The 22,923-nt window shown below is 38.3% G+C and overlaps 1 protein-coding gene and 1 pseudogene across 1 annotated transcript; both read right to left on the bottom strand.

The window, feature by feature from the left end:
- Nucleotides 1–5,649: 5,649 nt before the first annotated feature.
- Nucleotides 5,650–18,538, bottom strand: LOC112467669. The gene is made up of 7 exons (XM_025036372.1): nt 18,533–18,538; nt 15,700–18,281; nt 15,362–15,521; nt 12,394–15,254; nt 12,025–12,175; nt 7,141–7,472; nt 5,650–7,021 (listed from the first exon to the last, which is right to left on the bottom strand). Exons 1-7 carry the CDS (start codon nt 18,536–18,538, stop codon nt 5,650–5,652), a joined length of 7,464 nt encoding a protein of 2,487 aa, XP_024892140.1.
- LOC112467671 lies at nt 17,451–22,892 on the bottom strand (annotated as a pseudogene).
- Nucleotides 22,893–22,923: the final 31 nt, after the last annotated feature.

Here is a 22,923-nt window from a genome sequence, read left to right as displayed (position 1 = left end):
TTATATCTCAGGTTACAAATAATTTACTTTATAAATTCATCCGGTTTTTAGAGCTGTTTTTGAACTCAAACCGATTAAAAAACGTTCCAAAGAGCATATTTTTACTCCGGTTTTATTATGTATTAATTAACTCCTTTTTAAAAAAACCGTTCCAAAACCGGTTTTTTATGCTCCGGTTCAATACCGGAGCAATTTTAAAATTTGAAATTTGCTCCGTTCTCTCGGAACGTACAAACTTCAATCGGTTCGGTTCAGTTTACATCTCAAGTTCCAAATAATTTACTCCATAAATTCATTCGGTTTTCGGAGCGGTTTTTGAACTCAAACCGGTTCAAAACCGCTCCAAAGAGCATATTTTTGCTCCGGTTTTTAACCCTGCTTGTACATACCTTTAATTCTAAGAATTATCGCTGAATAATAGCCAGCAATACGACGTCGATTACTTGTACTTCTCTTTATTTTGTCTACGTAAGCAATTTTTCCTTGCTTTTTCAACAAACTTTCAGGGGTAATAATGGGATTACTACTCCAAAAAACCTGCCGCCGAGAGTTCTCACAAACTTCTTCCGTTGTTGCATATTCTATAAAGGAAAACGGGACTTCCCCTGTTGATCCGTCGAAATCGTATTTAACGTGAGCCCACTTCATGTTAATATCACAAAAACTTGCACGTTGTAAAAGAATTAATTCTTGTAATGAAGTATACAAGTGTAAAATACACGAAACTTTTACGCGGCAAAAGGCATAAACGCTGCTTTCACTGGTTAGCTTATTTTAGGTTAGAGAGCGGGCGGTAAGAATACCGCCAATTGTGCATCTGCCGATTATCTACCGATGATCATCGCACGATCGAAACGCTTGTTTTGAACACGGATGTGATTGGCCACGGTGAAGCATAAAGGCCTGTGACCAATCACAGGCTGCTATGCATAGACGCGAGCAACCATAAGTGTGTGTTATGGTCTCTTGCGAAATACGAGTCTTTCTCGAAATTTTGTTTGATACCTACACAAGACTTTGCAAATAACACTCACGATATTGTGCTGAGATATTTCAAATAATGCCTAAAAGACCAAGCGAATAGAAGGAATGGATGAAGGATCCTAACCCAAAAGAACCGAAGCAAACAAAACATTCAAGAAAAAAACGTCAACAGAAAGTTGCTGAACAGGTATGGTTTTTCTTCATTTCTGTGATGTAAAAATAATAATCGATTTTTTACAGATTCAATAAAGCCTTGCTTATTATCTGTAATAATTAAAAAAATATTAAATAAATTAGATTTATAAAAATTTATATTTTTTAAGGTTAATAATTTAGAAAAATTAGCAATTCGTCATCTTACATCCCTTTTTCCTATATTTATTGAACATCAATACTATGAACTATATATATTCTCAAGAAATTTTAAATATATAATCAATTTAATTAAAGTCATTTAGCTGCACACAGTACCTGCTAAATTTTTAATAAATACCTAAATAAGACTTTATACATGGCACTTATTATATTATACATGATAATATATGATTATGATTATGACATATGATTATTTAAGTACAGATAAAGTTATTGACAATTTTAATATTACTTTGTATACAGGAGCAAAATGCAGCTGTATGCCCACAAATAGGAGCTCAAGTTATAAGTATTGGCTGTACTTCTGCCGAAAGTATAGATTTGTTGGAAACGTCTACTTGTGACTCTCAAAGAAATAATGAAGAGCTCATCTTCAGTGAGGTAAAATTCTGGAGAAATCTTCACTTTTGTAATATATGTAATTATTCATAGACATTTTCTGCATATATATAGATTTTGTAATAAAATAGTGTAATCTTTATTAAGCATTAAAAAATATATATTGTATAGAGAAAATCTTAACAAGAAAAAGTTAAGTTTTCCGAAATATCTTAACATTGTTTTCTATTTTTAGGAAATTGACAGAGATTCTACATCTTGTATTAATGAAATCCCGCAATCATGTTCTTTACTTGAAGATGATAGGAACGAGGTAAATAAACACTTATTTATTATTATGAAAAAAATGCTAACTTTCCTCAAATAAAGTAGTGACATTTACTTCTTAGTACTCAGCTATGTATACTCGGTAAAATAAATGTAATTTGTGTTGAATATTTTATTCTATTTTTGATATAATCTTTTTCAATTTATTTGACTTGTATTTTGTGTATCTTGTTCCCCGCAGGATCAATGTGAAACTCATATACTTAATGACGAAGATGCTGTGGAAATTAATAAAACTATTGATCAGAAGATTCGTCCAGACTTGAATATGCCTTTATGTGGTGAAGTCAGTACCACAAAATTTGAAGTTCTACTTATGATCCTTAATTTTACGTTGAGACATGAAATTACGGATGTAGCTGTACAAGATCTTTTGAAGCTTATTAACTCCACTTTTCAAGAGAAAAAAATTGTTGAAACTGAACATTGTTTTCGAAGTATATTTAAAACTGAACTAAAGCCAGATTTTCATTTTTACTGTAGTAATTGTAACACTTACTTGGGAGAACATTCCATTCCCAAAGAAAAGAGATGCAGGCAAGACATTAAATGTCCTATATGCAGTACAGACTGTAACATTTCCAAAATGAATAATGGACATTTCTTTATAACTTTTCCTATGGCAGAGCAAATAAGGACATTATTAGAGACAACCGAAAATGTAATGGAATTGTTACGGTACAGAGATAAATGTCTAAATGAGAATGATATATCAGATACGTTCAGTGGAACAATCTATAGAGATTTATGTAAAAATGGGTCAATCTTGAGCAACAGAAATAACTTAAGCATAACTTTTAATACGGACGGGTGCCCTGTTTTTAAATCTCGCAAAAATACATTGTGGCCAATCCAATTTAGACTGAATGAATTTCCACCAAAAGAGCGGTTTGCATTAAAAAACACAATGATATGTGGACTTTGGTTTGGAGATAAAGATCCAGATATGATTCAATTTCTTACCCCTTTTTTATGTGAAACCAAAAAACTGTACTCTGAAGGAGTAAATTGGACATCTCCAACTGGAGTTCACATCAACAGTAAAATTGTTATTTTAAACTGTGTTCTTGATTCCATAGCAAAGCCCCTAATTCAGCGAATAAAGCAATTTAATGGTTTATATGGATGTAGTTACTGTACTCATCCTGGTTACGGTTTAATGCCATCTGCTGATCCTGATACAAGTCCAATTACAGTTAAATATGCTATGGATGTAGGTGATAATTGTGTTATCAATATGCTTCAAGATAATAGTCTTATTTACACCGTGACGCGAATTGAAAATGCTACTAATATCACAAAAATATATGAGGTTGAAGATCGAACCAATGACGGTATTAGGAAAGATATGTTACACGTTGAGCAAACTGGTATAGAATTTCGTGGAGTTAAAGGTGTCCCGTAGCAGTTCTTTTAACATTTAACCTTGTTTATGGATTTGTATTAGATTATATGCATTGTGCCCTTTTAGGTGTAATCAAATTTGTCACTTGTCTGTGGTTAGATAGCACATCTCATAATGAAAAATATTATATAGGATTAAAACGTGATGATATTGATAATAGACTTTTGGCAATAAGTCCACCTTCAAGTTTTCCAAGGCTTCCTAGATCACTTAAAGAGCGTTCTTTTTGGAAAGCTAATGAATGGTGCGCGTGGCTTCTTTATTACAGCCTGCCATGCTTGAAAGATATTTTGCCTTTGAAATATTACAAACACCATTGTTTACTTGTTTCTGCTATTTATACTTTACTTCAACACAAGATTTCTATTTCTGATCTCGATAATGCTACTTGGAATCTAGTTCAATACGTAACAGATTTCCAAAAGCTGTATGGCTCTCAGAATATGACATTTAATGTACATTTGTTGCTGCATTTAGATAAAACGGTGTTAATGTTTGGGCCATTATGGTGCTATTCTGCATTTTCATTTGAAAGTGGGAATGGATTTCTTCTAAAGCTTGTACAAGGAACGCGTGGTGTCCTAACTCAAATTGCTCGAAAGTACACATACCTTCAGTCACTTTCTCGGTTACTTGGTAAATACGATATTAGTGATTCAACAATAAATTATTGTTCAACAATATTCAACTACCATTTACAAAAACATGTAACAAAACTTGCTAATGTTACGTTGCTTGGAAAAGAAGTAGAAATTCCCCTTACTGTTGAGGAGACAGAAGCCTTTATTAAGAAAGGAATACATATAACACATTTATGTTATGAGAGGATGATAAAAGATCATGTCAAATATCATTCCCGATGTTATGCCAAACAAGGAAGTAAAACAATTGATCATATTGTTAAATTAGATGATGACACGTATGCCTCTATTGAAAGAATTTTTGTCAGTTTTTTGAATGAACAGACACCATCAATCTTTGTTCTTTTGACTACAATTATTTTGGAAGATACAGAGTTTGTAGGATCATATCCTTCACGATGTAAAGTTTCTCATATAAAGTTATGCTCTTTTTACATGTTTGGAAGTTTAAAAATTTGCCCTGTACAGAGTATTGTCCAGAAAGCTATCATGATAAATTGTACCAATAATGAATCTTACATTGCACAATTTCCTAATACTTTTGAGGGTGACTGAAGATATATGTGTGTGTGCGTCTGTGTGTGTGTGTTAGAATAGCATAATAATTTTTACAATAAATTAATAATTTGTACTTAAATATGTAAAATGTTTTGTGATGTACGTATTAAAAAAAAATATAAACATATTATCTATACTTATTTGTTTTCATTCTTCATATTTTTATTACATAAAGAATATCCGATAATAAACATTATCACCGCTGGTGAAATATATAAAGAAAGATTATTATAGTGTTATTGCATGAACGACAAATCCGCATAATATTTTGTCAATCACTTATCGACGTACAGTCGACATCTATAGAAGTATACATATCGATTTGATATATAGAAGATATCGTATAAGTGTCGATCAATTATTGGGGATTTAGTTGATGTGTAGAAGATATCATATTCAAGTCAAGTCGATATATGGAGAAGTTGATTCGACTTCAGTATGATATCAGTTGAATGATGACTAGATCATCGACATCTACATAATATTTTCCAGATATTGCGATGAAATCTTCGAAATATCAAATTGATTATTGATTTGCATATGATCTCTACTTGATTTCAACATGATATTTATCAGATTCTTCATCGACTTGTGAACCCGGGAGAGTGTATGTACATATGTGAAGTAAACTATATAGACTCTGATAATAGCGCAGATACGGGTTTTCTCACTAATTTTAATAAAATTTATATTCAACCGACGTATTTTTGCCTACTTAAAAACAAAAGTTTGAAAAGAAAAAAGTATCGCTGGTGCATGGCTCTAAAAGTAAAAATTAACCGCTAAAGTTGGCGTGATTGAAGGTTATGAATCCTGTCATACCTACGATATGTAGCGCTTGCTTATTTGCTTAGCCTCCGATAGTCATTCACAGTAGCACGGAACCCACGAAACCACAGTGTGACGGAACCACATGGCATAAGTATAAAGAACAGATTCTATGCATAAACTAGGCTGCCAAAATCACAGCTTAAGTTAACGGCTTCTAAATTACCGGCATATGGTTACGGCCTCTATAAATCAGCCTTTACTAGGTTTAGGTAATGCGTTTCCTTGGCTCCGGCATTCCCGTCCATAATGACCAGTTTTTCCGCATTTAAAACATTGTACGCTCTGATTTTGGGGCTGTCTCGTATATCCTGGCTTATTTTTGTATAGCGAGGCGCCCGTTTTTGTCGTGGTCGGCCCTATGAGCTTTTCTTCCGCGCTCGCTCCCGTTATGGCTTCTTGTAACGTCGCATTATTCTGCGAACGTACAAGTATTTTTAATTCGTCGCGCAATCCTATTTGAAAATTAATTAAAGCTTGTTTTTGTATCGTTTGCTGGATCGCGCGTTTAAACATACTGGAGTGATCTTCTCCTTCTATCATAGCGTCATATAGCTTCATGGCTAGTAGATCGACTCGTTGCCCAAAAGCATGTGCGCTTTCGTTTGGCTCTTGCTTGAGTGTATTAAACTCAATCTGCAAATGGGTAGTGCTCTGCTTGGCTTGATAGCAATCTTCTAATTGTTGCTTTAATTGAGCGAATGTTTGTATATCTTGCGTTTCAAAATCTTGCATTGCCTTTCCTTTTAATTTTGTATATAAAATCGCCTGTACTAATGATTCTTCGTCTGTAGGCTGTATATTATGTACCGCATATGTGCACGCGTTTATAAATTCTTGTAATTTTTGTCGCGACGTCCCATCGAACTCAGGGATCATGCTTCGTGCTTCTTTTAACGTTATAGAATTCGGTATGGAACTACGCCGATTTCTTATATTGTGTTCCGTCCGTCCGTAATTTTTGCTCGAATATCTTCCGTTTCCGGCTCCTACTTGGTCGCCGTTTCGTGCACTATTTTCTAGTGTTATTAACCGTTCTCGTAATTCGCGCGTTTCGTCACGCATTTTCATACGCGATTCCTCTTGCATTTTCTGCATTTCCCGTAATAAATTGTATATTTCTCTTACGTCGTGCGTTTCCGTAGATAGCGGTGCGTACTGTGCGTCAGATTGTGACTGTGCCATTTCGATTTCCTTAACTTGCGCTTGTGGCTGGTTTGTGTGAGTGCGTTCTTCTAATAGGGGTCTTTCCATTCGCGTCTCTCCGCCGTTTTCCCGATAGTATTCGCTCGGGTCGAATGTATCGCTCTCGTAAGAGGTTAATGAAAATTCTCGTCGCGAGGATACTCTGCTAGGGGTTCGGCTAACGTATGGTCTGCTTCTACGCGGTTTTTCGTCCGTCCGGTCAATGGGGTCGTTTGAGAATAAACCCTCGTCAATCTCACCAAACGGAAACTCGCGCTCAGTAACAACGTTTTCCAGTAACTCGGTTTCGCTGTCCGAGTGTCGCGTTTCTAATGCTACACGAACGTTATCTAAAGTCGCTTGTGTTGTCGCGCGCGGACTATTTACCCGTAGTGAAAATTCGTTGATTAACCACGACGCATTGGCTATCGGCGTTCGGGGAGGACTATTTTCTCCCGACATTCACGCGTAGTACAATTTTAAATTTTCTCGACTTACATTAGAAGTACGGCTCGCATGGTCGCTCGCAGGCTCCGTTGTTTGCGGCTGGCCCTGGCGTGAAGTAAGATGCTGGTTGTCGAACGCAGTTGCTGCTTCTCGTTGTTCGCTGCTTTTGCGTTGTCCGATGCTTGGCGTCGTCCGCTGCGTTGGCGTTGCCCGCTGCTTGGCGTCGTCCGCTGCTTTGGCGTTGTCCGCTTCTTGGCGTCGTCCGCTGCTTTGCACTTGGCCTTGGGTGTTGGCCTTTTATTTTCTTTTCGCCCTTTGGTGTCCTTGAGGATGCCTTGATCGATCTCTTTTGGCTCAGTACCATTGTGGATACCTTGGTCGCTCTATACCTTGGTTATTTCCGCCGGTCGATCTGATTCTTGGTCAATCCACAGATGTTCCACCGTACTTATTTCCTTCCTTGTTAGTCGTACTCAGCGGTAACTGGTAGACATTATTTGCGTACCTTAAGCAGGCTTGCTGTTGTCTTTCCTAGTCGTCCTGATGCTTTGGTCAATCCCACCGCTGCCACCAAATTATGTTATGCCGCGTCGCCGGTTGGTGACGGCTTACAGCAAAACGTTTATTATTTTCGGGATCTCTTGACCTTACGAGTTAGGATTCGGTAGGCACAGGCGGGCAGACTAGGAAGCGGTCGGGTTCGCAGGTGGAACGGGGGTGTTGGCGTCGTTAAATAAACTTCACTTCGTATTACTTTTTATTGGAGCTTTATTTCAGCGCCCCTTTTACACTCACTAACTTACACTTGTATTTGCCTTTCACAATTACTATAACTCGCACGCGCTTTGTTATAATGTAAACCTTCGCGACACGACTTACGAGAACGGTCACGGGTAGAGTCTCCGGTGTATTACTCTCCGTCGCGGCTTCTTCGACGGTCCCTTATATTGCTTTGAGTTATGCCTTGTCGGCACTTTTCCGCCGGGTTCGACGGTCCCCCGAATGAGGTCGGTCAGTGACCGAGCGCATTCGCAATCTCGCTGTACTCCCGCGGTTCCGCGATTGTCGAAATGCGTTGTCGCACATTCCTATGCATCTCGCAATATTGTGTCGAAATGCGTTGTCGCACATTCTTATGCATATCGCAATAGTTCGATTGACGCGGAAGCTTGATGAACTTCCGCGTTTGCGTCAGCGTAAATTGAGGAGTCTTTCGAAAGACAATTTCCTCGAAGTCTTTCAAAAGGCTATTCTATAATTTTATTATAAATAATTTAATAATTACCCGTTGTAATTTTAGATTACAACAGAGCGTTTCTGGGACGAGTGAAAAAAGGGAGCGGAAAAAAGGGGGAGAGCTCTCAACCGGAGTTCAGATGTTGTTCTCGATAATATACAATATTTTACGGATGTATCTATCGCCGATCTAATTAATCGATTTCCGAGACGGTCGACAACGTCGGTTTCAAAACGCGGCCAAGGGACGTTAACGTTCGCGTACGCTCGCGTGACCATATCCGTTTTGCGGCGAACGTACACGCAAAAAAGTCGCCATATGCACAGACAGTGCCGAGCCCCGCGGCGAGACACTACCGCCTTTCCTTTCGAACCGGTGTGCGCCGGCATACTCGCTCTCGGTGTTGAGCTCCACTGGAAAGTACGTAGCCGCCTTTACCGGTCGCACACGCGTGTACCGGGATATGTATACGCTGTGTTCACAAGACATCGTCTGCGCATGTCTCTAGACACTGCTCTCGGAAGGGAACGTTTACTTCGATTCGCCATGCTCGTTCAGTGCCGAGAGACAAAGGTCGTGTTATGATCGCAGATGCTCTACTGTCTTTAAAAAAAATGTAGAGAATACGTGTATGATTTTTATTGTTGTAATGAAGTTGTTTTTTATTTCGTATATTAAAAAAGAAGTTAATTATAACAATAAAATTCATATACGTAACCTAATCGACTGTAACTTTTCAAAACATATCATACTATTATATAAAACCCGACTGTTTGTCTGTCCGTCCGTCCGTCCGTCTGTCCGCGAACTACTCATTCGTTAGTGGACCGAATTTTTATCAAGGGTACATGAAATAGGGGTAGAATTTTCCGGGGAGTGCCACTATGTGTATAGTTTTTTGTTACCGATTTTCTGGAAACCGGTTTTTCTAATTTTTCTAATTTTTCGGAAAATAATTCACCGAATTTCAAAGAATTGTAGATCAAATAGGGGTAGAATTTTCCGGGGAGTGCTATAAAGTGTATAATTTTTCGTTACCGATTTTTTTGGAAACCGGTACGGAAATTTTTTCAATTTTTCGGGAATTTATTGACCGAATTTTAAAGAATTGTATATGAAGTAGGGGTAGAATATATTTTACGGGGAGCGCTATAATGTGTATAGTTTTTGTTACCGATCTTTTTGGAAACCGGTTTTTTTAATTTTTCGGGACATAATTGATTAAATCTCAAAAAATTATACCTGAAGTAGGAGTAGAATTTCCCGGAGAATGCTATAAAGTGTACTGATTTTTGTAACCGATTTTTTTGAGACCGGTTCCGAATGATCATATCTCAAAGAATTGTACATACAAAGTAGGGGTAGAATTTCCCGGAGAGTGCTATAAAGTACATAATTTTTCGTTACCGATCTTTTTGGAAATCGGTATCAAAAATTTCGAAATTTTCGGGAAATAATTGATCGAATTATAAAGAATTGTATATATTGTGACGTGACAAGTCGCGTCTCCTTCCCGGACGGGCTCGGCCGAGGGGAATTCGGAGATGCCTCCTCGTTGGAGCGAGAGGGGGGCGGTTGCGTGTATTGTTTGGTCTAATTAGATTAAGTTTTTAAGGGATCGCCGGTGGTGACCGGACTTCAGCTGTAACGGCCGGGGGCCGCAACGAGGAAGGGCAGAGGATGAAAGAGACGGCCAGGGGACATGGCTGGAAGTCGGATCGCCCGGACCTCCCCGCAAGCGCATGAGCGTCGCCGGCCGGAATTCACCCCGCACTCGGTCGTAACAGCGGCGGTATAACGATCAGGAGGACCCAAGATCACCCACGAGCGAAATGCCAGTGGCACAAGGGTGCAGAGGAGCGGCCTAGGGAAAGGCACAGCCCTGGGGCCGTCACCCCGAGGGGGATGTCGGCAGACGGGGCCGAGGCCCGGCCAGCCTGACCCCGAACGCCGACTCGATCATTGCGGCCCGGACAGCCGGTTGAATCGAAAAGCCCGCGCCGAATCGGAGGTGATTGCAGCGGCGCCGCCGAAAAGGGAGGCGCGCGAGAAGCTGAGGCGCCGACGAGAGCGCCCTGGAATGGAGTGGCGCCCCCGGAAGGAGCGGCGCACGTGCGGCCTAGGCGCAGGAAGCGCTAGGATCGGCAATCCGGTCGAGCGACACGCCACAGCGCAGGCGCGGGAAACCGGCGCGATCCCGGCAGGCTATCGTTTCCGTTACTGTCGTACCGGCTAGCGAGCCTAGAGGATCTCCCGGATTTCGAGCTGCCCGGACTACCGAAGGGACGACGCATTGTAAGGTCACCACTCTGGCGTCCCCGCGTTAAGAGAAAAGGGTTCGCTCGAAGCATCGGCCCGTGGCACACGTTGGTTACCGGAGTTACGCAGGATACCTGTGTACCGAGTTAGAGCGTGCGATACCTTGCGCTCGCCTTGAAGTAGAGTCGTGTGGAAAAAGTGCCAGGGCCTTGCCGAGAGTGAGCTCTCGAATGCGTAGAGACCATTTGCGCCCTCCCCGCGAGCACCGCCACGGCCGACAGTCGCGTGGCGTTGAGATGTGTGAATCGAAGTAATCGTGTCGCGTTTATGTAGCTTCTCGTCGAATTAATGTAAGTAATCGTATCGCGTTATTCGTAATCGTGTCGCGTTTCATTGTGATAGAGTTTATGTTCGTAATCGTGTCGCGTTTTGGCCATATTATTTAAGCTCGCAATCGTGTCGCGTCTTGGCCATATTAACGAGAGTGATAATGAGAGTGAGGTCTTGCGTGGCGATAACGGGAGCGAGTTGCGGGTAACGGCGAGCCGCGAGTGGTCATGTAATTTGAAGGGCACTCGCCCTCGTATTTGAGTAACGTATCCGGGCCCTCGAGGACAGCGAATATTGGTTTGGCGGGACGAAGAGATCGACGGGATCGGTGCGGGGCCGCGGAATCTCCGTGCTTGCGAGAGAATTCGGGATTCACGTGGCAAGCCGCGGGATCGTCCGCGATACAAGTCCTTATTTCGTGTTCGGGGGCAATCGCCGGCCAGCGTGGTCGACTCGGCGAGATCGCCCATAATTTTTGCGTCGCGCGGAATCGAGGTGGCCCGGGTGTACGTTGAAGGAGCAACCGAAGGTGCGGCGAGTCGGTTCGTCGGCCTCGTGGCGTAAGTTTGTTGTGAGTTTGAAGCCAGGTACCGCGATACCTGAGTCGAAATCGTAATTGTTTAATTCGTATGTCAAGCTTTGTGTGTTCGTCTGCGTTTATATGTTGCGTTACCGTGTGAAAGATTCGTCATTACCGCGTGCACTTATTGCGTTATTGCGGCATTTGTGCGTCAACCTATCCGATTTTTGGCGGTAATAGAGAAACTCAGACCGATTATATTGATATTATCTGACCAAATATATTCTGTTATTATTATTTATTTTTTTGTGAGTGTGATTAATTGAGTAACGCCTCTCTCCGAATTCCCTGAAAGAGCCCTACGCCCTGAGGTATTGCCGGGAATATCGCGTCGGACATATTAGTGTACGGTGGTGCGATCCGTCGCACCTAGCGCCCAATCTTTTGGTGTCGGAATTAGTTGTGCGTGCTGCCAATCCTCGATAGCCCTCCACCGGATTGCGAGACCGGGGGAAAAAGCGTCGCAATATATATATATACATATATATATATATATATATATATATATATATATATATATATATATTACTTGTACTATAGATGACACGCATAAAATCATTCTCTTGTACGCGGCGTCGTCTTTTTCCAAAATGCGTCTTAATGCTGGTCGCTCAAAACGATCGATTTCTCGATCATACCGATATTTTAATTGCGCCATTATGTACAAAGGTGTTAATACTCTGAAACGTATGGGAAAAATGGGATATTAAATATGTATTCGATACGTTGTTATTGAATTTCAGACATCTTCATATGTGATGGCATGCTTGCAAAACTATTTGCTAAATTACATTCGTAAACGTACATATGCTGATTTCGCGCACGACTTGATCATATATATTTTACAGAAACAGCCTGCGGAGTATATATTGGTATATAAACTTTCGATATTGTATACCTGGGTAGGTCAGTCGAGCCAAACCGCCGTCGGTCCATCGACGCTAATTTCCACACGATCCATCGATAATGATTTTCGACCCAGCCGGCGGGAATGAGCGTTGGATCTACGCCCGTACTGGCGAGAAATGCGCGGTGGAACTCCTCGACTCCCGCGTCGCCGTTCTCGTCTGCAATCAGACACGTGCCGTTGTCCTCCATCTCGATTATTGTGCACACGTTATTGCACACCATCGCGGCGCCGGTCTCGTAAAAGTCGGAGCAACGGAGTCTGTACGTTGCGGCGTTTGTAGCAGTGATATCTAGAATACTCGGCGATATTCGTCGCGCGTGGAGCTCTTGCGAGGAACGCAGCACAGGTGGTTTACCACCGCTAATATCCATCAATGACAAACGAACCGTGGACATGGTTTGCTTGTAAAGATATAGGTGACCCACAACATGTTTCGACCTGTGTTTTTGTTTCGCGATAATTCGCGCTTCCTGCTTCTCCAACGCAGCGGTCCAGCGAGCTTTTAATATCTTTTTCGTATCATTAATGTACGCCATCGTCATCTGAATCGCGCCGTAGTCGTTTACGTCTGTGCTACCGCCTTTTGCTCTTTCATTTACGACTTGCGTTGGTTTTTGCGTATTTATGTTTGCGTCTTCACGCTTTTCGCATATTGTCGCTTTTTGTATACGGTTCTCTTGTAACGCTGTCGTCTCGAACACGTTTTTAGCTGGAATGTTGTTGCTGAGACGAGCTTTTTTCGTTTCGAACGCGCACGTTCTGCCCTGAGGTGTGCTTTTGTCTACCGTAGTCTCGCTTAGTTTGTGTTTTTGCGACGATACGTGCCCCAAGTCAGACGTCTTCTCATCCAGGTAGTCACGGGAGACGACGTCTCGTGCTTGCACGACAGTCATGTTCAAAACCGGTACTTGTTGACCATTTGCTGTTTGCAATCCACCGTGTGGCAATTGTATTAAATCGGGTTTTTTTATTTTTCGGCCGTTATCGCGGGTGTTTTTCTCAGGACGGTCCATTTCTATAAAACAATCTACTTGATCTGCAAATACTGCTTTTGCTCTAGATAATGCGTGTTCTGAAATATTGATAAATGTTCCGCAAGCGGTTTGAAATCCACCCTGGGTTGGACGTTTTATTTCTGGTCTGCTTTTTATCTTTGTGTCGATTTTAGTAGTCTTTGCACAGACTGGTTCTGGTTGCGCATCTACATGTTTGAACGATATTTTTGCTTTCGGTCTCTCTTTAGAAATATCAACGATGTTTCTAGCTGATTGGATTGTAATAATTGCCATTTTTGCTTCTAGTCCTTTCATTTTTGCGTCATGAATATTAGTTTTTTTTGTAACGGTTGTTTTTAACGTCGTGTCCAAATGTTCTGCAAATACGGCCGTTGCTCTGGATAAAGCCTGTTTTGAGATATTGATGGCTTTACCATTAGCAGTTTGGAAACCAACTTTTGAAACTCTTGTTTCCTGTCTTTTTAACTCATTGTCATTGTTATGAATGTCTTGCAATAAATCATTCACGTGTTCTGCAAATAATGTTTTAGTTTTGAACGTAGCTCGCTTGGAATTAACGGGTGTGTCGCGAGTAGTGCTGAATCCAATATTCAAAAAATTTATATCACGTTGCTCGATATCAGAGATATCATTTTTATTTTTAATAGTGAATTTGGCACTGTTTGCATGTTCCGTGAATACGGTTTTTATTGTAGGTGGTGATTTTTTTGAGATATCGATGAGTTTATTACGTACGAAAAACGGTTGACACATATTTTTTACTGTCATATTTTTAGATACAAACGATTTTTCGAAATGTTTTATTACGACATTATTGTTACCGTCGGTATTTTCTGATTTATCCACTAATAACGTTTTCGCTTTTAACAGTGCTTCTTTTGATATATTAATGGGCGCGCCACCAGCTGTTGAAAATAAAATAGCAACGTCATCGACTTCTTCACTTGGACTTTTATTTACTGTTGCACAATTTTTATCTGCGAGTGATGTTTTGGAATATTTTATTAATGCATTGTCATTGGTATTCTCTGATTCATCTGCTAATAATGTTTTCGCTTTTAACACTGCTTCTTTTGATATATTAATGGGCGCGCCATTAGCTGTTGAAAATAAAATAGGAACGTCATCGACTTTTTCACTTGGACTTTTATTTACTGTTGTACAATTTTTATCTGTGAGTAATGTCTCGGAATATTTTATTAATGCATTATCATCGGTATTCTCTGATTCATCCGCTAATAACGTGTTCGCTTTTGACAGTGCTTCTTTTGAGATATTAATGGGCGCGCCATCAACAGTTGAAAATAACATAGAGACTGTACTAGCTTTTTTGCTAGGATTTTTATTTGTAAATAATTTTTTGCGATTTGTAGTGTGTCGTTTGTCGTATGTTTTAATGTGTTCCGTAAATGGTTTTGATTTCACGACGACTTGATTTGCACGGTTGACGGAAACATTCGTGGCAAACGAAGAGGATGACAAGGATGATCTGTTTTTCTCTTCATTAGACGTTTTTTTAGCAAATAATTCAGATGTCCGCGCTTCATCCGTATCGAAGGTACCTGCGAATAGTCTCTTTGCTTTAAATAACGCTTGCTTTGAGATATTAATTGAAGTACCACGCGCAGTAGAGAAACCTATATTTATATTCTCCTTAATGTTCCTTCCTTTGTCAATGTCCTCGATATTCTGCTGCTCATCGTCATATTGCATAACAGTAGTTTTTACGTTTACAGGAATATTTTCATTGTCAGTCACAGCCAATGGATCTGTAGATGTAACAGCTGGGGGGGGATTAGGCCTACGCAGTTGAAGCCTACGCCGTTCTTTCGTCTGAAATGTTAATGATACACGATGGGAACATTTTATATAACTCGACAATAAACTATTCTATATTTATTATATACATAAGTAAGAAAATTTATAAAAAGATGCCGTACTTTTACACGTGAGCCATCATCAGTCATTGGTTTTGTGCAAATCTGTGTCTGCTGCGATGTCTTTAACATGTCGCTACTCCAATGTTGTTGGTTTGTTTTATTTGAAAAGGGTAACAGACTCAACGATGTAGATGAATGTACGGCGGCCATGGTTGACATTCTGTTGTCAATAATTTCATTTAATAATAATCGTTAATTTAGAAATTAACTCAATTTATTTAACGGAAAGCATTATAATTCAATGAATTTACTTGTTCGCAACAATTTTTGTATTATTGTCATTATATTAGACGCTAATGAAATTTTTAAGTATTTGACAAAATAAAAATGTATCTTACATCGTATTGGAACTATCAAGTGATGATAAGGGTGTCTCGAGCCTTAAAATCGAGACATCCTCGGAGACGTTGAATTTAAAAGCATCTGATGCGAATAGGCTCTTTGCTTTAAATAACGCTTGCTTTGAGACATTAGTTGAAGTATCACGCGTAATAAAGAAATCTATATTTTTATTTTTCCCAACGTTTCTTTCTTTGTCAATGTCCTCGATATTCTGCTGCTCATCGTCATATTGCATAGCAGTAGTTTTTATTGTTTTATCATTATCAAAAGTATCATCAGAACATACGTCATTTATGTTATTGAACGAGGCCGTGCAACACAACGCTTGCATAGATGTGTTTAAACTATTAAAGACTGCGTCTGTAACATTTTCTACACTTTCATTATTACATGTGTCTAGACTTTCATTGGGAATTTTTGGCTCGTGATCTTTGCTATCACGTTGCTCGTTATCAGAGATATTATTTTTATTTTTAACAGTGAATTTGGCACTGTTTGCATGTTCCGCAAACACGGTTTTTATTATAGGTGGTGATTTTTTTGAGATATCGATGGGTTTATTATGTACGAAAGACGGTCGACACATATTTTTTACTGTCATATTTTTAGATGTAAACGATTTTTCAAAATGTTTTATTACGACATTGTTATCGCCGGTACTCTCTGATTCATCTGCTAATAACGTTTTCGCTTTTAACAATGCTTCTTTTGATATATTAATGGGTGCGCCACCAGCTGTTGAAAATAAAATAGGAACGTCATCGGCTTCTTCACTTGGACTTTTATTTACTGTTGTACAATTTTTATCTGTGAGTGATGTCTCGGAATATTTTATTAATACATTGTCATCGGTATTCTTTGATTCATTCGCTAATAACGTTTTTGCTTTTAACAGTGCTTCTTTTGAGATATTAATGGGCGCGCCGTCAGTAGTTGAAAATAACATAGGGACCGTATTAACTTTTATGCTAGGATTTTTATTTGTAAATAATTTTTTGCGATTTGTAGTGTGTCGTTTGTTGTACGTTTTAACGTGTTTCGTAAATGGTTTTGGTTTCACAACGACTTGATTCGCATGATTGACGGAAACATTCGTGGCAAACGAAGAGGATGACAAGGATGATCTGTTTTTCTCTTCATTAGATCTTCTTTTAGCAAATAATTCAGACGTCCGCGCTTCATCCGTATCGAAGGCATCTGCGAATAGTCTCTTTGCTTTAAATAACGCTTGCTTTGAAACATTAATTGAAGTACCACGCGCAGTAAGGAAATTTATATTTATATTCTCTTCAATGTTCTTTTCTTTGTCAATATCCTCGATATTCTGCTGTTCATCGTCATATTGCATAACAGTAGTCTTTATTGTTTTATCATTATCAAAAGTATCAGAGCATACGTCACTCATGTTATTGATCGAGGCTGTGCAACACAACTTTTGCATAGATGTGTTTAAACTATCAAGTACTGCGTCTGTAACATTTTTTGCACCTTCATTATTACATGTGTCTAGACTTTCATTGGGAATTTTTGGCTTATGATTGTTGCTATCACGTTGTTCGTTATCAGAGATATTATTTTTATTTTTAACAGTGAATTCGGCACTATTTGCATGTTTCGCGAACACGGTTTTTATTATAGGTGGTGATTTTTTTGAGATATTGATGGGTTTATTACGTACAAAAGACGGTCGACAGATATTTTTTACTGTTCTATTTTTAGATGCAGGCGATCTTTTAAAATGTTTTATTACGACATTGTTACCGCCGGTACTCTCTGATTCATCCGCTAATAACGTTTTCGCTTTTAACAATGCTTCTTTTGATATATTAATGGGCGCGCCACCAGCTGTTGAAAATAAAATAGGAACGTCATCGACTTTTTCACTTGGACTTTTATTTACTGTTGTACAATTTTTATCTGTGAGTGATGTCTCGGAATATTTTATTAATACATTGTCATCGGCATTCTCTGATTCATCTGCTAATAACGTTTTCGCTTTTGACAGTGCTTCTTTTGGGATATTAATGGGCGCGCCACCAACAGTTGAAAATAACATAGAGACTGTACTAGCTTTTTTGATAGGATTTTTATTTGTAAATAATTTTTTGCGATTTGTAGTGTGTCGTTTGTCGTACGTTTTAACGTGTTTCGTAAATGATTTTGGTTTCACAATGACTTGATTCGCATGGTTGACGAAAACATTCGTGGCAAACGAAGAGAATGACAAGGATGATCTGTTTTTCTCTTCATTAGACCTTTTTTTAGCAAATAATTCAGACGTCCGCGCTTCATCCGTATCGAAGGCATCTGCGAATAGTCTCTTTGCTTTAAATAACGCTTGCTTTGAGACATTAATTGAAGTACCACGCGCAGTAAGGAAACCTATATTTATATTTTCCTCAATGTTCCTTTCTTTGTCAATGTCCTCGATATTCTGCTGCTCATCGTCATGTTGCATAACAGTAGTCTTTATGTTTACAGGAACATTTTTATTGTCAGTTACAGCCAGTGGATTTGTAGATGTAACAGCTGGGGGGGGATTAGGCCTACGCAGTTGAAGCCTACGCCATTCTTTCGTCTGAAATGTCGATGATACACAATGGGGATATTTTATATAACTTGATAATAAATTATTCTATATTTATTATATACATAAGTAAGAAAATTTATAAAAAACGATCCCATGCAACACGCCGATGTCTTTTAAACGTCTAAACGACGTTTCGTTCGTACGTTATATGATATGTATTGAAGATGTACCGAAGACGTTCAATAGACGTCTTTTTGTACGAAAAATGTGGCGCCCAAAGATGTTCAATAGACATGTACATCCATTTTTCAGACGTTCTTTGTTGTGACACTAGATCAAGCAGAAAGTGTGCAACGAGGGAAAAATTATAAATACCGATGCGTGTCAAGTTTAATTAGCTTCTTAAGATATGGAGGTGTTTTTTATTTCTATAAAAATGATGTAAAAGATTATATATAAAAGAAAAATTAGTGCATTTTTTATATTAATTTATGTCAAATGTTGGCTCGATTCTACATTCTCATTGCACATTTATCTGCGTTTACACAAATACTTTCAATAATGAATTGAAAATAATAAAATACATACAATTTTCGTACATATAGCAGCACCGATTGAGTGTGGTATAACTTAAACTCGAATTAATTTCTAGAAAATTAGATTCATATTTGTTTAAAAATAAATTAAAAATACTGAATATATTATAAAGTGAAACGTGTAACTTCAAAATCCTTCCTCTCTAAAATGACAATAGGTTTTTTTTTCTTTTCTATACGGTTTTATTGCTATTTCTCAGTTTTAGGTTAAAAATAATATCCGGAATTCATTCGACTTGCCTGAGTTGATTTTTTTCGAACTCATACATATTAAAAAAAAAGAGCACGCAAGCACATGTTAATTAAACATCATATTGGACTAAATATTACTTCAATACTAGAGAAAAGAAGAGATGAAAAGAAAGACGGGAAAGAAAAAAGGGAGAGGAAAGGGACAGAGGTAAAAGAATTAAAGAATGATGAGTTAAAGAATTAGGCGATGGCGATGACATGCAAGTACAAATTACAAATTGCACATGTCAGAGTTGCCAACAAGTTTCGTCTACTTCATTGGAAAAATTAATTGCTAAATCATATTTCATAACAATCTCATTATCGCGTCAATGTTATTTCATAAGCATTTAAAGTCTCAATCGCGAACGGTCGCGAGTTTTAATCTTGGCTACTGTCATTTTTGAGCGATCCAAAATTTCTCTGCGCACTGCATGTGTATGTGACAAAGTTACATCATATAATGGATGCGTTCAGCCGATACTCCACTAGCTTAGCAATCGTGAGTAGTCGCTCGTTTTCTCTCCTTTGATTCAATGGATTAAAAGGAGAAGAAACGAGCGAAAACGAGCGACTGCTTACGATTGCTAGGTTAGCGGAGTATCGGCTGAACGCATCCAATGAAGTCTATATCTATATAACAAACTAAAATATGTTTGGACATCGCGGCCGCAGTTACCTCTGTTCTTGTGATTCCAATATTCGCCATTATGAACGAAACAACAACTGTTTGTGTGCGAATCTTGCTTCTTTTTGAATCACAGCGATTCGTACGAGATAGAGAATTGTAGATAAACTAGCTTTGATAGAAATGTGCACAACCAGAACAATGGCCGCTGCTGGAAAAAACAACGTTGACGAGCGTAAAAAGGTGAAATTTCATGGGCAGTGAAAAGCAGTAGCAGATCGTACTGATTGGCTACAAAATAGAGAAATTCTAGAAACTCGAGAATCTCTCTATTTTGTAGCCAATCAGTACAATCTACTGCTGTTTTTCACTGTCCATGAAATTTCATCTTACATCACGCACGACCGGCATATGACACGTGACACGCAACTAGCACGTCATTCTCGACCAATTAGAACGTGTGCATCAGTGGCGACACTGAATCGCGCCAATGTCTGCGCTCCACGCGAGAGAGACCAATCCTAAGTAAATTAAGCTATAGTAGCTGCTGCGCACGAAACCTATACATACATACTACATGCGAGAATGCGTTCTGATATTTGCTGCTATTAAAAATCTATAGTATTATATATTTATCTATATATTTATATTACCGTGTGTCTCTCGCGATGGAAGATTTTTAATCGATATATTAGCAGAGAGAACACGCAAATCTACATTAGATTGAGTTCAATCGACACATAATCACCTCATTAGAGAGAAACCTTATTTCGCGTCTCGGTTCTCTCAGAGTAGAATCCGGAAATGCTGTTTGTCGATCCCATAGCTTTTTTCCATTGTTAAGAAATGATCTGATTTTAACGTATTTCATCTTGTCTCTAACGATGATAGGTAGTACGCTAATTCTTCTCTTTCTTCTTTTTTTTGCATTATCATCACGATTAGCGAGTAAATAAGATAATAACGAGTCTCCATAATGTTCGATTAAAGGAGTAAGGTCCAAAGAAGGATCCTGCAATCTCATGAGAGCACAAACGGTTAACTGTAATAATTACAAGAAAATTAATAGGAGCAACATCCACACAGAGAAATTAGAATAATATAATATCGATATTAACGGCTATTCGCTGTCAGATAATTAAACCAAAGGAGGTATAATAATATAAAATATTTTGTATGGAAAGTATATGTGTGCGAGCTCGTGTTGGAAAAATATGAAAGGCTGAATGGTCGCTAATAATTCCACCGAAATTATCTTTTTTTTGTAGAGATCAATGCTTTTCGTTTCATTGTTTAAAAGTACATTCTCCAATGTTGATATATATTTAATTGGTTTACAAATATTTAAAGAATTAATTTTTCATAAAAATATTTTGAATAAATGTGCAAGACTTTTAAAATTTCGTATTACTTGTCGGCAATTGGCGGCCAGCGAAGCATCAATTCGAGCACGCAATTTTTAAAGAGTACTTTTAAATTTAAATGTATGAAATTCTGACCCAACAGCACTTCCAGCAATATCTCCGTTAATTTATCAACCTTTGAGCAAACAAAAAGATTAAAGATATTTGCAAATATTTGGATACAATTTACAAGATGTGCATAATTATATTGTATTTGTTTACCGAAATTAAATGATAGGAATAGACAGCTTCGCTGTTACTAGCAATGGCAATTATGAGTTGGCACGCCGCGTGGAAATACATGTATATTGTGCATTGTTTGAGATTATCATAAATCTAGCGATAGACATCAATTTGTCGACGACTCTTTCGTCGCCTAAATGCACGTTGGTAGCATAGTCATTAAGTAAGACCTGGCAATATAAAAAAAAAAAAAATATTGTTTAATATTATTTAATAATAATAATAATATCAAAAGGTATTTTATATCAACGTGTATATGTATTTCTTTGTACCTGAAAGATCTTTTGTGAGCCATTAAATAAAGTTTTCAACACACGTATGGCATAATTGTGACGCGTTTCTGTAAGCCTCTTATCACATGTTTTAAATTCTAGAAAATAAGAAAAAAAATGCAATTAAATTAAAAGATTGTATCGAAATTAGCAGCAATTTCAAATTGACATTATAATTTATTAAATTTATATATAAATTAAAAGACTGATAAATCATAAAAATGTGTTAACTTTTAAAGAACTTGCCTTGCAGAAACGGTACGTTGGTTTGCGACAGGCATATTGGATCATTCATTTGATTAGCGAGATTAACGATAGATTCGCTAGGTACATAAATTTTCGTTTCGGTATGATACTTTGGCATGGATTCTGATGTACCAAAAACTGGATCAGCATCGCACAAGTTGGTGATTACCACATTTACATCCATGGATGTCAGGCGTCTTCTTTTACTGTGTCTCAATCTTGTAACACATTTCTAAAGCGGAATGAGCATCATTATATGACAAACAACATTATATAAGTATTACTCTCTATTAACCCATCAAGGTTCTATGCCAATCTGAATAAAGGATAAAGTGTCGAATAGGAATTTTATTGTATTTACATGTAGAATTTCTTGTAAGCGATAGGAAGCATCTTTGGATAATAATCTCTTTAAAATTGGATCTGGCAACGGATGCATGCCTAGTTTCTCGCTGATGATAGAGATCCATTCGGTGCTGAGCATGGCGTACTTTCTCAAATTATTGTCACCTGTAATACTGCTGGTGCCTGCATCTTTGTTGTTGTTATTGACAAACGAGCTGCCGTATGCCATAGATGCTTGATTCAACAACTTCTTCATAATCTCCGTTTCTTCGTGTCCACACAATCTAACTGAAGCCTGTCAAATTTATGTGAATATTTCAATCAACTGTATATAATACAAGCAAAAACAATGCTTTACAAATTATGTACGTTACATTCGAAAGTCGTAATATTTTTGATTGGAATTACCCTATCTTCGCGAAATGTATCGCAACGAATTTCATGCAGCGTCCACAATGATATTAAAAGAAATCTCGAGCTTGAATATAATATTGCTCAGAAAATGCAGCTGTGCAGCACTTTATATTTTTTTGCGGTTAAAATAAAATAAATGTACACTTGGAGAGTTAGCAAGAGCAGGCAAGAGAGAGAGAGAGAGAGAGAGAGAGAGAGAGAGAGAGAGAGAGAGAGGAGAAATTATTGAGTCCAAGAGAGCTTCTGTTTGAGACTTTTGTACGTACAGGCCGGTATATTTTAATTCGATAGATGATAATAATAAATGTTTTC

This window comes from Temnothorax curvispinosus, unplaced genomic scaffold (genome assembly GCF_003070985.1).
Source record: "Temnothorax curvispinosus isolate PA1 unplaced genomic scaffold, ASM307098v1 QBEX01017757.1, whole genome shotgun sequence".
Taxonomy (NCBI): Eukaryota; Metazoa; Arthropoda; class Insecta; order Hymenoptera; family Formicidae; genus Temnothorax; species Temnothorax curvispinosus.
The sequence above is the reverse complement of the archived record's forward strand: the minus strand, read 5'-3'. Positions and strand labels throughout refer to the sequence as shown.